Source organism: Seriola dumerili, unplaced genomic scaffold, assembly GCF_002260705.1.
Source record: "Seriola dumerili isolate Sdu_G_001 unplaced genomic scaffold, Sdu_1.0 BDQW01000226.1, whole genome shotgun sequence".
NCBI lineage: Eukaryota > Metazoa > Chordata > Actinopteri > Carangiformes > Carangidae > Seriola > Seriola dumerili.
Genome location: NW_019174481.1, coordinates 2,697,735 through 2,711,311, shown reverse-complemented (window position 1 = coordinate 2,711,311; position 13,577 = coordinate 2,697,735). Strand labels below are relative to the sequence as shown.

Sequence of the window (13,577 nt, the reverse complement as noted above, 5' to 3'; positions counted from 1 at the left end):
GTGATGTTCTTATTGTGAGAGTGCTTGGATGAGAGTTGGGCCAAACACTGCAAACAAATGCAATGTTTTTTTCTTCCTGAAATATTTCCAAAGAGGTGTTACTTTTCATCAAAACACGAGGCATCATTCCAAACCAACAGATGGCGCCGGTGTTTGTGAAGCTTGTCTGTTTCCCACTGTTTCCCTGTAGAAGAAGCAGTTTGTCAGTCGCCCAGTCTCCCCGATAGACCTCTCAGCAAGGTGTCTGCCTGGCCACGGCCGTCGTACGCGGCAAGTCTGCCCCCGAGGACACCCACCCTGCCCCCGGTCCCTCGACCAAACTTTTCCCCAGGTGATACCAGCCCGCTGTTTTCGGCCATGGCGACGAGCGCGAAGCGAAAGCAGGAGGAGACTCATCTGAAGATGCTCCGGGAAATGACTAGCCTGCCCGCGAATAGGAAATGCTTCGACTGCGACCAGCGCGGCCCGACCTATGTCAACATGACAGTGGGCTCCTTCGTCTGTACCACCTGCTCTGGGATCTTGTGAGTTATCTTCTGGGTCACAGTATCGTCTTTATGGTTTACAGTGCCCCACAGGCAACAACAAGGCACCGCTGTCGGTTACGGTTTTGTGCGGTCCACCACTGACTTGGCGGTACCGTTAGCTCGTTAGCTAGCGTTAAAGTCAGGACAGGTAACGTTGACGCTACCCCCGGTCCAGCCCGAGGCCGTTGGGTTGGGCTGGGTGGTGTCGGCAGGTCGGTGTGTTGATAGCTTTGCTTCAGTGTGATAAGATGAAGTGTTATAGACACATTTAGTCCTAGTGTCAGGGGTGGTCTCAGTGGCTTTTTTGCCTGTGTGGTCAAGGTTAGCACGCCAAACGTTAGGTTCGTATACCTACCAGTCAAATATTTGACCACCTTATTTAAAAACAGTCCGCCACAGAGGCACCTCCTCTGGTTGAACTTTAGCTGGACCTCCGACAAGGCAAACACACATACACACACCTCCAGATAAGCAGGAGCAGGGTGGGACTCTCAGCTCAGTAGGTAGTGGAAAAACAAAGTGGGGCAGTGGGTCGTGCTCTAGCTGCTGTCTCATGAAACCACTTCTTCATAAGAAACGCAGAATATTATGAAATCATAACCAGAAATTAGGAAATGAGTGTAATTTATGCAATATCCTCACTGCCCACGCCCAGATAGTTGCTGATGTTGAGGCCAACATTTCTGCTGATCTTGCTGCCAGTATGCTACATGTGTTTGACTCAACAAAATTGTTGCAAGCATACATCAAGCCGGTATATGCTTTTCCCTTAATTTATTGTTTTGCAACGTTAAATCACAGTGAGTTAATTTGGCCTTTGACTAACAAAAAGTGACACTTGAATGTCAAACATCTACCATGTCATCTAAATGAAGTACAGCATAAATGATTACATGAGTATTCACTCTCTTGTAGTCAGTATTAGTAGAGGCAACATTCACAGCCTTGAGTCTATGTGGATATGTCTGTATCAGCTTTGCACATCTGGACACTGTTTTTTTTCCTCATTCTTCTTTTCAAAACTATTATAGCGCTCTCATGTTGCTGTGAACAGCAATTTTCAAATCCTGCCACAAACGCTGACTTTTCTACAGCAGGACATTAACATTGTTGGTTTTCAGTCACTCCTGTTACAGGCTGCAGCAGGTTTTCCTCTATTGAGCTAAAGTCATTCAACTTTCTTCTTCAACAATCCTTCCTGTTGGAGCTGGTTTGTTTTGATCTCATCAGACCATAGAAACTTCTTCCACTTTGTTTCAGAGTTGCCCACATCCTTCTCTGGCAAACACTAACCCAGATGTAATGTTACGTTTTTCTCTCTGTAATAGTTTTGTCTTTACCGGTCTGCTGTAGAGTTGCAACTGGTGAAGCAACAGTTGTGGACACAACTCTTGACCTGTCTCAGTCATGGAGACATGTAGCTCCTTCAGAGTGGCCACATGCCTCCTTCACTAGTGTCCTTCTCACACAGACGTTCAGTTTTTGAAGACTGCATGCTCAAGGGCAGGTTTACAACTATGTATAATCTTTCCATGATTGTCCTTACTGTAAACTGAGGGATATGAAAGTGTTTGGATTTTTTTCTTATCTCTGTTGAGGGTTTGAGGATAGAGGGTGTTGTCTGCTGGACAGATCGAAATCCTCTTGGCACAATCTTGTGGGTTTTTTCTCTCTATATACTGTGTATAAACAGTTCATCTGTCCTCCTACTCTTCAGCAGCCTTGTCACAGATTCATCTTTATTATGTTTTGTTCATCAGAAAAACTTTCTAAACACAAGAGGATTTAAACTAATATCACTTGTAGACCATTGATATACACTGCCGATTGCATCCTGCCTCTCTTGTCCTCGGCTAACGTATACCTCCTCCACACACAGGCGAGGACTGAATCCCCCACACAGAGTGAAGTCCATCTCTATGACCACATTCACACAGCAGGAAATTGAGTTCCTACAGAAACACAGCAATGAGGTATCATGTACACTTGACAAAAAATGACTCCGCACCACATTTCACGTTGTTAAACATTATTTTTAGAGTCATGGATATCTGTGTTTTATTCTGTGGTTGCATCTTGGCATTTTGTTAGCGCTGCTTAGTCAACTTTATTGGCATTCCTCTCTCCCTCTTTTTTTTCTCTCCCATTTCTCATCATCCCCTCCCCCCCTTCCCTTTACTTTCTCTCACCTCTCTCCCGGCTTTGCCACCACCCCCACCCCAATCCCTTCCTTACCACCCACTCTTCTCATTCCTTTGCCCCCCCTGTAGGTCTGTAAACACATCTGGTTGGGCCTCTATGACGACAGGACATCAGTTGTTCCAGATTTCCGAGAACCACAGAAAGTAAAAGAGTTCCTTCAGGAAAAATACGAAAAGAAAAGATGGTAACATATTTTTGTGTTTGTTTGCTTGATAAGTTTTGACCAAATGAAAACCTGATGTTTAAAAGAACATATCAGAATCAAACCAGCACTCATGACTACTCTTATGTCAGCTCTTCACCCTGTGGATACACATTGTATAAATGGCTGAATGGTTGATTTAAGTAATATTTTTTTTACTTGGGCACACACTGCTTAAATGTAGTTAAAAAGGTAGTAAATTGTAAAAGTGCTAAAAAGTCAGTGTCAGAAGTTCTGGAGGTCACTGGGTTAATGCTGCCGTGTGACTATCAGCTGTGATGCAAAGGGAAAGAGTTCTGAGAGTAAAGTATCACCTCTGCCAAAAACCATTTTGCAGTTATGGACTTGGTTAACCATATGATTCAGTATGATAGCATACTCTTCATTGTCTTGGACTTTTTTACGCTCACGTGTCACTTTCCTCTTTCACTGCAGTGTTGGTGGGAAAAAAAAGCACAACTTTCAAACACTCCTATGTATGAAGGAATGTCCTATATGATCATTTACTTGACATTTACTTAACATAATCAGCTAAATCAGGGCTTCAATGAGATCATATGACGAAAGCTGTATCTGTTAGGACTAAACATGTCTGTATATTTGTGTTTGTGTTCTTTCCTGAATGTCTAGGTATGTTCCTCCAGACCAGGCAAGGGCAGTAGCGAGTGTCCAGGCCTCTGTGTCCGGCTCCTCAGCCAGCAGCACTGGCAGCACCCCAGAAGTGCAACCCCTCAAAACCTTGCAGCTCAACAAAACCCCTCTGCGCCAGGTAAAAGAAATGCACACTGAGCCCATTAATTATCACTTTTTTCCATATTGTCTTTTTTTGGAATTTAGAAGTAGAAAAGTTTAGAAACCAGTTTTTTTTTCTACTGTTAACACCCAGTCTCCAGGGCTAGGTCGTTCGCAGGCCCACAGCGCTGCTCAGGAGAAGAAATTTGACTTGCTCTCAGACCTGGGAGGAGACATCTTTGCTGCTCCACCCACTCAAACTGCCAGCTCTTCCAACTTTGCCAACTTTGCACATTTTCCAAGCCAATCGGGTAAGATACCTTTCTCTCAAAGGTCCCAGGGCGTCCAATATTTCACTCAAAGGCTAATATAACTCAATACCAATATATAACAGTATGTATTCTTTGGTTTGTCATCAGCCCATGCATTTCCCTGCCATTGTTTTTATTTCCACATTCATTGCCTGTGTTAATTTTTCCTTTTGTGTGGCTGCAGCACCTCAGGGTAATTCAAACACCAACTTTGCCAACTTTGAGGCATTTGGAAACACTGCAATTCCATCCCATCTGAGCACGTCACCCCCCTCAAAGTCCTTTTCATCAGGTACCCCCCTCACCACCATTGCCTGTCCTCCCTCTCCACACACACTCACCCTCAACCCAATATTTTTCTTATTCATTTCTCACCCACTGTGTCCACTGTGCAAGCCCTTTCTGTATCCACAAAATTCTCTACAGATGCTCAGAGCATGTGCTGGCCGTTATTGCTGCTGTTGCTAAGCAACTGTTAAAAACTTGATGGAAGCACATTTCTCTAGGATAAAAATTTAAGGGTTTTTACGCTATTGAGCACTTAACACATGCTAAGCTAAGCTGCTAGGTGTGATGGGAACACACCACCATCCTTTCAGCTTGAATTAATTTGAAAAAGACATCTCAGACGTGCTGTGAAGGCAGACACCCAGTGGACATCTTTTTCTAAACCTCACATTGTATATGTGTTACAAAATACCAAGCTTTTCTCTGAGTCATCAGTCAGTTAGTTCCTCATCTTTTTATTATTTGTGTGTGTGTGTGTGTTTGCATGTAGCTCTTGATGTTTGAGTATCTTTTTTTTTTTTAATTGTCAAAAGGGGGAGGTGTGCCAATTCCGTCAATGTCTAGTGCCGTCCCTGCCCAGTCCCAGACAGGGAGCCGCACAGAGGATCGCTATGCTGCTCTGGCTGAGTTAGACAACGAGCTCAGCTCTTCTGCCTCCACAGGCAGCAATGTGCAAGGGTGAGAGACTGAGACAACTGCTAACAAATATTCAACAGAAACAGTTCATTTCCTGCATGTGGTTCCTCTGCACCAGGACATACTGTATACGCAATAATTTTACATTTTATACATTAATCACATTAATTTGATTAATTTACTGTGTAATGTGTGTTGGTGAATAATATCCACATGGTGAAATGGTGGTTGATCATATTACTTGGATAAAATGAGTATCCATGAATTTAAATCCCAACTAAAATCCTCCAATCCAGTCAATGTTTTCCACTCTAAAGTGAATAGGATCTCATTTCACAGCTCAACTGATTGATTAAAAGAAAGGTGGCAAAGTGTTTACAATGTCAGTGACTCAGTTATAAAGGTTAATTAATGTGTTCATGGATGTAAAAACATTTAATCTGGGCATTGTCTCACAGGAACCTATTTGGACCAGTACTTGGTTCATCGCCAGCCCAGAATCCACCTGTGTTACCCAGCATGCAGCCTGGCTTTGGAGGTGGTAATAATGATTGACTACAATGATGCATACAGAATGAGAGTGGTACATTTACACATGTAGGTCGAAGACTCATGTGGTAACTTACTCCTGTGTTTCATCTAGCCGTCCCATCCACAAATCCCTTTGTTGCTGCAGCTGTTGCCCCGGAGATGGCCACCAACCCTTTCCAGACCAATGGCAGGGCTCCAGCTGCAGGTGTGTGCATAAATTTGGAGTAATTCATTAGACTCATTTTTTTTCTTAGACATTTGTGTTAGTTTGATGTAACCCAGTTACATTGCCAAGTAGCCTTGTGATTTGCCAAAGAACCTAGAATTTACTCCTCCTTATGTGTGTGTGTGTCTGTGTCTGTGTGTGCATTCACTGTACACACATGTTTTGTGTGTCTCGTAGCCTCGTTCGGTACTGGCTCTATGAGCATGCCTGCCGGCTTTGGGAATGCATCTTCCTACTGCCTCCCGACCAGTTTCAGCGGAAACTTCCAGCAGCAATTCCCTGGCCAGGCCCCCATCCCTTACGCTCAGCCTGGGGCCTACCACCCTCAGTCTAATGGTTAGTGGCCTCCCATATCCCTCTGTCCTCCTACCCTGTTCCACCTGTGCAGTACCTGTCAGTGATATAGGTCATCTGCCTTTTCCCCAGCGTGAAGTGTATGTACTATTTGTCCATATAGCCTTCTGCATTGAGACCTGAGTTTTAAGTCTGGCTGCAGCAAATTAAAATTGTGACTTGTCAGTGGCAGCTACTGCACAGTGACAAAAGGTTGCATTTAGGGTGCAAAGCTTTAAGGTTCTGCTCTTTACAAAGTACAAAAAACACAATGGAACCAATGTGACAAATGTTTCATCTCAAAATGCTCTGTTCACACCTGAATGCAAGCTGACACCCTGGGGCTTGGCTCTTTTTTCCCTTTAGAGTCTTAGTCCCTTAAAGGTTTCATTGTAAAATGACTGTTTAACTCTTTCTGGACATTTTCTTCATCCCTGTTGATATAACAGTTACAATGGCATAAAAGAAAAATACAAACCCTCATTAGACATTACTTAACTGTTGGAGACAGCAGACTCAACCTGTTATAAATCCCTTCCCCTCTGTCACCCTGTCACCTAGGCCCTGCATTCCCAGTCTACAGTCAGAACAAGCCCTCCATGACGCCCTTTGGGCAGCCCATGGCTGGCCCTGGCATGTCCAATAACCCATTCATGGTGAGCATGCTTTGTCTTTTGTTTTCCCAGCTTTTTCAAGAATGTAAAAGGAGGTGTAAAGGACCTTTATTAGCCTAAGAAAACAACTGAATTGATTTATTTCACTGAAAACATTGCTATGTATAACATTTAATTTGAAGGGATTGTCTTACAGCAGTAATGTTTTTTTCTCTTATTTCAGGCAGGAGCCCCAGCTGGGTCATTCCCTTCAGGGGGTTCATCCACCAACCCTTTCCTGTAGCACAGCTCCACGTACTCGTCAGCAGAGGGCAGCATGCAGCACATACTCAACGCACCCGTTCCGTCACACAATTAGTGGCAGTACATTTCTTAAAAAAGACTTCTTTTTTTTTTTTTCATAAAAAAAGTTTACAACACTATGAAGGAGTACAAAGGACTATATTGAAGACTAAGGGACTGTTATTGGGGGTGTACTGTTTGGACTATATACAATACATTATATGCTTTTTATTTTTTGTTTATGACTGTAAGCTCTGTGCATATCATTTGTAATCGAAATTAAGTACATGTTATGTATAACAAGGACTGAGTTAACACACACCTTGTGGAAAAAGACCACTACAAACTATCTACGTAAGTAAGGGTATACACTTTTAAGATTATTAACAGGGTTCCATCCAAATCCATGATCTATGGTTTGAAGCAGCCATGGTGATGCAGGTATTTCGTTTTCAAAAGGGATTTCTATTTGTTATTTTAGCATAATTGCTACTATACTGGCATTAAGATGCAAAATGTCCTTTATTAACTTACAGATCCAGAGTGCTTTTCCTAAGAGTCTGAAGTTGCCTATAACCCAAAGCAACCAAACCCTCGTCTGTTTAAATTAGAACAACATCCCAAGCAGGTGGATGAGACACAGCATTGATCCTGGACTATTAGTTATTGTTTTAAATATTGATGAAATTGTGAATAAAGGGGCAGCTTTCTCATTATGAGGCTAGCAGAGACTTCAGATGCTTTGGCCCACCCAGTAAAGGGGCAGGCATGTCTATTAGAGCACAAATGGAGGACTGAGACAAGAAGTGCAGGCGTTGAGATGAGTATTTCTTTGTCCTGTTACCCTGCTTAATCTATAAAACAATGATAAAATAGTTCAGTACACTCAGTAACCTCTCTGCTGCTGGTTGTAGATGTTAGAGGAGCAAATAGCAGATGTTCACTATATTTCATGAGTTTGGTAAAGACAAAGGGAAAGATTGTTAGGAAAGCTTCAGAGTTGTGGGTGTGATCCAAATTGGGTTACTTCAAAACAAAGTGTTGTTTTCATAGGTTGCAGGTGACTTGTCCTATTGACAGGGAATGACTGGTTTACCAGACCCGGCCCAGACAAAAAATTTACAACACTTGAAAACAAAATACTTAGGAAATGTTAGTTACATTGTATTCACTACACTCCCTTGATATCTGTCTTCTTCTTTGCCTTGTGATTGAAACGCCTTTTGGAGAGAAAAACAGGATGAGGAGAAATATTGAACTCCCTTCAGTTTGCTTTAAAATAAGGCAAAGGAAAGGATCAGATTAATTTATGGATGATTACATTCTTGGATCCACCTCTGACTCTGGAGAACTAGGGTCTTAATTGTGCCACCAATGACTAACAATGAATTTGACTATGTGTTTCTTGTCTTTACAAGAATAGGTAAGTAAATGTGTACATATATAAATATATGTATAAATAAATTAAAAGATTTTTAACTACAATGATGAATTTGTGTAACTGTTTTAAAAGTGTTGTTCTAAATCCTTCTAACTAATAGATGTGCAATTATTCCTCCCTTTAGGAAAGTTATACTGCTGATTTTCCATTGCAACTTAGCAAATAGGTGTTACCAATATCTTGTCTATCTAAGCCTTCAAAATGAAGGTAAAAACAAACTATATTTTTAAGATAAACATAAGTCTCAACACCAAAAAAGGCAATATTATCCGTATGGTGGTAGAATATGTTGTAGGGCTGTTGTATTGAACTGCATTACTATTAAAGTAAATAACAGAGTACACCTCTACATGTATTTCTATATATCATTTATAACATCAAAAAAATTTCCATAGCGTTTTCTTAATATAATTCTAATTCTGGTTAATAAAAACGCAAAATGCTGTCTTTCTTCCCATGTACTTGGACCTCAGTGTCTTCTCCAACTGAGGAGGCGTTATTACCATGACAACACACAAACTTTGACATGGCGTCTCTTTTAACAGACCCTTTGTTTGAAATCTCTGGACGGGGTCCTCCACCTAATAAGAATTTTTACCATTTTACTGTCACCAAGTCAGATGTAAGTATTGATGTTTTTGATAAGAACTGTCACTACTCTGGTTAAAAACTGCACGTTTTTACTATCTAACGAGCAAGATGCTACTCATTAGCGGCATTAACTACCGAACGTTAACAATAACGGTCAGTAACCCATCTAATGTTAGCTAAGCTTGCTACAAACATGGCAGTTTTAACTTTAACGTTAGCTAGGATAAAATTTTTACGTTGTTTCTGTTTGCTGCTAGCTACAGTGCTTACAACGCTTTGAATAGAGCAAAACAGTAGTTAGTAAAGCCAACAAAGTAAGCCCAGAAAGGTAGCATAAGAACAGAAATTGCCTAGCGATCAACGTTGCCTTAAACCTTCTGTTTTGCTGTTAGGATAATATAACAATTATAACTAACTCATTGGGTGTTAATTCGTCTTCTTCTCATCTATTGTCTCCCGCTTCACTGTGGGGGTTGTACGCGTTTGTTAGACTGTTCCACAGTTCTGTTTTTATTAACTAGACCTGAAAACTGTGATGAAGAGAGGTTAATGAAAAAAGAAAAGCATTCAAAAAGAAAGCAATGAGTTTTCATAGCTTGTTGTTCAAATATTTCTAACACCAGTTAATTTTTTGACGTTTCCAGGTGATATGGAGATGGTGGAAGATATCTCTGAGAACTGTGGACAGGTACTCCAAGCCTGGGGAGCTGAGGGAGTCTCACCAGGACTTCTTGGATGACACTTGGCTACAGAGTAACTAAAACGCATCCCACAAATCTCAGCATGTTAACTTCTCAAGCATTTCATATGTCACTTGCATCTTCAGTTAAGGGAACAGACATTTGTGACATGTCACAGGAGGCAAAACGCAGGTGTTAATAATGATGATAATTATTGATGGAATTCCATTTTTAGCTGCTTTAGTTTCAGGGTCCTGTTGTCTGGTGGCTCACTGTCATAGCTTACTGAGACAGTTGAATAGAACAGATTGTTAGTGTTATTAGGTTTTCCTAGTATGGCAAGTCTAAACGTCTGCTGTGAAAAAGGCATACCAGTGAGTTCTTAAGAATCATCTGCGGCTGTCATCCATGAAGGAGTGGTGAGAGCAGCGAGAATTATTATGATCTGTAAATGGTGTGTTTGTGGCTCATGATTGTTATATGGCTGGAGTAATTTAAACAGACAACATAGTCCAGTCACAACTGCTTTTGAATATCCAGATATAACTTAAAAAGCTGTTAAGTGTTGGTAGGGCCTCCATAGGGATAGTTGTGTTAGTAAGTATGACCAGTTTACAGGTTTGTGTGTGTTTTGCAAAGTGATGTTAAAAAGAGAGAACATTGTCTATTAATTCTTCCTAAATACATAAAGTATTTAAGTATTTATAAGACTTTCTGCCCAACTCTTGGGTACATATCACATAAACTTGAATTACAACAGGCTTTGATAATTTTAGTAAGTTCTGTCTATAGTAGTTCTGTAGAGAAATAGATGCCTTTTTTTATCATACAGTGTTTTAGGTGTATATTGCTCTGTATTCAGATTCCAATTCTAGTCTTGTGATTATTGTATGGGAGACCAAACTTAATGCTTAAATATGAATGACAGCTAAAATAATGGGCTTTTTCCCAGGTGAGGTCAGTATGGTTTTTGGCCGTCGAATCTTGCTGTACACCAAGGCTTTGTGCCAAGGCCATTATGATTATCTGGAGCACCTGTCTGACTCCTTACTCCTGCGGATAATAAATTATCTAGAACTAGAGGATGTGGGCCAGCTTGGACGAACATCACGTAGGTTCAGGCAGGTGAGTTCTAGAGACACAACAAGAAATGCTGCCAAAAGTAAATTGTATCCTGTGATAAGAAACATTAAATCTGTTATTTAAGGCTTCACGATTGCACATTTTGTCTTCTGCCCATCTATTATTTGAATATATCATTATAAATCATTGTTATTAAACTTAAAGTAATATTCTATTCTGGTTCTAATACATTTTAAGCAGTATATCAATGCAACAAAATCAGCTCTTTGGTTTAGTATAATCTTCATACTTTTTGCTTCTGCTCTTCAGCTATGTGGGTCAGAGGAGTTTTGGGAGCAGGCAGTGCGGCGGCGCTGCAACACAGTTTCAGTTGAGGTGGCGTCCCTGGCACTTGAGGTGGGCTGGCGCAGCATCTTCTTCACAAGCAAGCTACATCTGCAGAAGCTGATCAGCCGCAGGAGGCTAAAGACAGAGGAGCAACAGGAAGGACAAGTCTCTGACCCAGATAAAAAGGCAGAGGAATCTCCTGATGAAAGCTCAGAGACAAACCAGATGTCCATTTCTGAGGAGGAATCTCACCCTGGCATTATCCCTGATCTGAGCCTTGGCACTGGCATTGGCTCTGGCTTTGACGCCAGTTCTTGCTGTGATGTTGATCCTGACACCAACCATGAACTAGAGGCTGGCTCTGATTCCAGTGAGTCTGTGCCTGACCAATGCTTGGAGGACATAAAGCACTGTGGGGTGGAAACACTGGCGCAGAGCAGTCCACTGAGGAATGGTAGAGGAGACTGCAGTACAGAGCCAAACAAAACACAGAGTTAAGCCTTTTATCAAATGTTGAGTAAGTCCTGTGTTTTAGGCTTACTGTTATATTGATATGCCATTTATACGCAGTTCTCATCCTAAAATGAGTTGTGTATTGATTAGTGAAAAAATGTTGACTTTTATTTGTCAAATGTAATTTTTTTTACATGTTTGTTGTTTGTTGTCAGCTGTCAATCCTCTACAGGATATTTGAGGACATTTTCATACGTCCATTCTGTCAATGACTTTTCAGACTTAGCATACATTAATAAGACCAAAAAAAGATATAACAGGACATTGTATATCATATCAATTGTTTATTGTAATACACAGAATACTTTAATTGTAAAGTTAGAAAATAAATTTGATATACAATATACAATATAATGTCAGTCATAACTAATTCCAAGCAAAAATCTCAGTATCCAATTGCCACTTTGATAGGATGAGTCTCAGCTTTACTTGAGGGGACACAAACAGGGTAAGTAATGGCAAGGTAATGTGATAATGCATGGGTTAACCAGGCACAGTTCATGAAGCAAGTGGTCAGTATGCAGATTAACAGATCTGGAAAATTAATAGATACTGGATCATCAGTATCTAGAAATCTTCTCAAATGACATTATCTTGATTCAGAGCTATTCATGAACAATAAGTCATTAAGTAGCTAATTAATTTCTGATTTTTTCCTTTTCAACTAGGCTGTATTTTGTGTGGCTTATTATTATGTTTGAGCCTTTAGTCATCCATTGTTTCATTTTCATGTGTGTTAACCAGGTCAGTGTTGTCTTCTGAACAAGGAGTAGCTGCTCCTCCTGTGGGCTCACAAGATGTTCCTCAGTGCTCCCATCAGCCAGTGCCCACTACACTGCAGAAGGGAGTTGCCATGACATCCTTGTCAGGTACCTAAGCTCCTTCATTTATCTGCACTTAGTCGGGAGGGAAAGCATTTTGAAAAAGACAGTAAGGACATTTTTAAGATGTTACACTTATAATGTGCGTGGACCATTTCATAAGTATTTTCTTGCACTGCACTCCTAATCCTATATGGTTAAAGTGTTTTAAAGTTATCAGTTATACTTGATGTAGCTGTAATTATCAGTCAAATATAACTCAAACTTTTTCATAACTGGTTCAAAAAGGGGGCTTGGATGTGGAAAAAAAAACATTTCCTCTGTGAGAAACATAGACCTGCAATTTCTATTTACAAGCATTGCTATCTATTTGATTAGTGGGTCAGTTACAGTTACATCATAATCTGGTTTCCTAGAAGACACAGATAATGTCTGTAAGTTTTGATAGGATTATGAGTGCAGTGCACACAGATAAAACAGTCCCCTAGGGGGCACAAGCTGCTAGTGCTAATGATCTGTCCTGTGCTCAGCTCATTACTCTCTGCCTCCCTGTTTGTATTGCTTTACTTTATGATGGTAGGCTCTACATATCGGCCATGTTAATTGGAAGGTTATGGTTGAAAATAAAATCAAAGTCTCACAGGGAAGGATATTTTCTGAAATGCTAGAAAAGACTTTATTAAAGGAATAAATAAAACTGAACTCTAACAGTTTTCTCAGAAATATCCCAAAATCAGCTGAGGACCTGCACTTGTTAGTGAAACTTTGATGGTTGTAGGCAGAACACCAGGAGCTTCAGCAGGGATTAGGCAGAAGTGAGTAGCACCCACCTGTGCTACTGGCCTGTACTGTATCCCCTTAAATGGATATTTCAACACTTACTCTGGTTGTTTGTAGCCTGTGCCCGTGACACTCTGAATTCTTTCGGCTCTGCCTTGTCTCTAGACAGCATGTCTGTCAGGATTAGGAGATCCTTAAAGTGTTTCTACTGCCTCTGAAAAATAGTTCAGTTCACCACCCTTTTTGAAAACGGCTGGGTCTTGCCAGGTGGATGAATGATTGCAGAAGGTCATCTAGAAGTAATATTCCTTTGTCTCTTGCCACACCCAAACTTTCAAATCTGCAATAATTTCACTGTCACTGACTCTTCTGGCCTGTTGGCACCTGCCTACCAAGTCTGGAGTTTTTGATGCCAACCACATGTGAACAACATCCTTATTCAGTTGGACAGCTTTTT

General features: G+C 40.9%; 2 protein-coding genes across 3 annotated transcripts; both read left to right on the top strand.

Moving 5' to 3' along the window:
- The first annotated feature begins 216 nt into the window (after positions 1–216).
- LOC111228828 (arf-GAP domain and FG repeat-containing protein 1-like) lies at positions 217–8,369 on the top strand. 2 transcript variants are annotated; one of them, XM_022754912.1, is made up of 12 exons: positions 217–524; positions 2,407–2,500; positions 2,798–2,913; positions 3,562–3,700; positions 3,818–3,974; positions 4,159–4,266; positions 4,796–4,940; positions 5,357–5,436; positions 5,542–5,634; positions 5,833–5,991; positions 6,550–6,644; positions 6,826–8,369. In XM_022754912.1, exons 1-12 carry the CDS (start codon positions 358–360, stop codon positions 6,883–6,885), a joined length of 1,413 nt encoding a protein of 470 aa, XP_022610633.1. In that variant the 5' UTR covers positions 217–357; the 3' UTR covers positions 6,886–8,369. The 2 variants fall into 2 exon arrangements, with proteins under 2 accessions (XP_022610633.1, XP_022610634.1); XM_022754913.1 differs by lacking the exon at positions 4,159–4,266.
- Positions 8,370–8,851: 482 nt separating this feature from the next.
- Positions 8,852–11,772, top strand: LOC111228835 (F-box only protein 36-like). The gene is made up of 4 exons (XM_022754920.1): positions 8,852–8,947; positions 9,561–9,669; positions 10,549–10,721; positions 10,989–11,772. The coding sequence occupies exons 1-4, from the start codon at positions 8,852–8,854 to the stop codon at positions 11,502–11,504; spliced, it is 894 nt and encodes a 297-aa protein (XP_022610641.1). The 3' UTR covers positions 11,505–11,772.
- Positions 11,773–13,577: the final 1,805 nt, after the last annotated feature.

Bases quoted from the DNA above. Each gene is read 5' to 3' on its own strand.
- LOC111228835 (XM_022754920.1), top strand. From the start codon at position 8,852: ATGGCGTCTCTTTTAACAGACCCTTTGTTTGAAATCTCTGGACGGGGT. The intron at 8,948-9,560 runs GTAAGTATTGAT...TGACGTTTCCAG, and splicing joins TTACTGTCACCAAGTCAGAT to GTGATATGGAGATGGTGGAA. The intron at 10,722-10,988 runs GTGAGTTCTAGA...TCTGCTCTTCAG, and splicing joins CATCACGTAGGTTCAGGCAG to CTATGTGGGTCAGAGGAGTT.
- LOC111228828 (XM_022754912.1), top strand. From the start codon at position 358: ATGGCGACGAGCGCGAAGCGAAAGCAGGAGGAGACTCATCTGAAGATG. The intron at 2,914-3,561 runs GTAACATATTTT...CTGAATGTCTAG, and splicing joins AAATACGAAAAGAAAAGATG to GTATGTTCCTCCAGACCAGG. The intron at 6,645-6,825 runs GTGAGCATGCTT...CTCTTATTTCAG, and splicing joins TGTCCAATAACCCATTCATG to GCAGGAGCCCCAGCTGGGTC.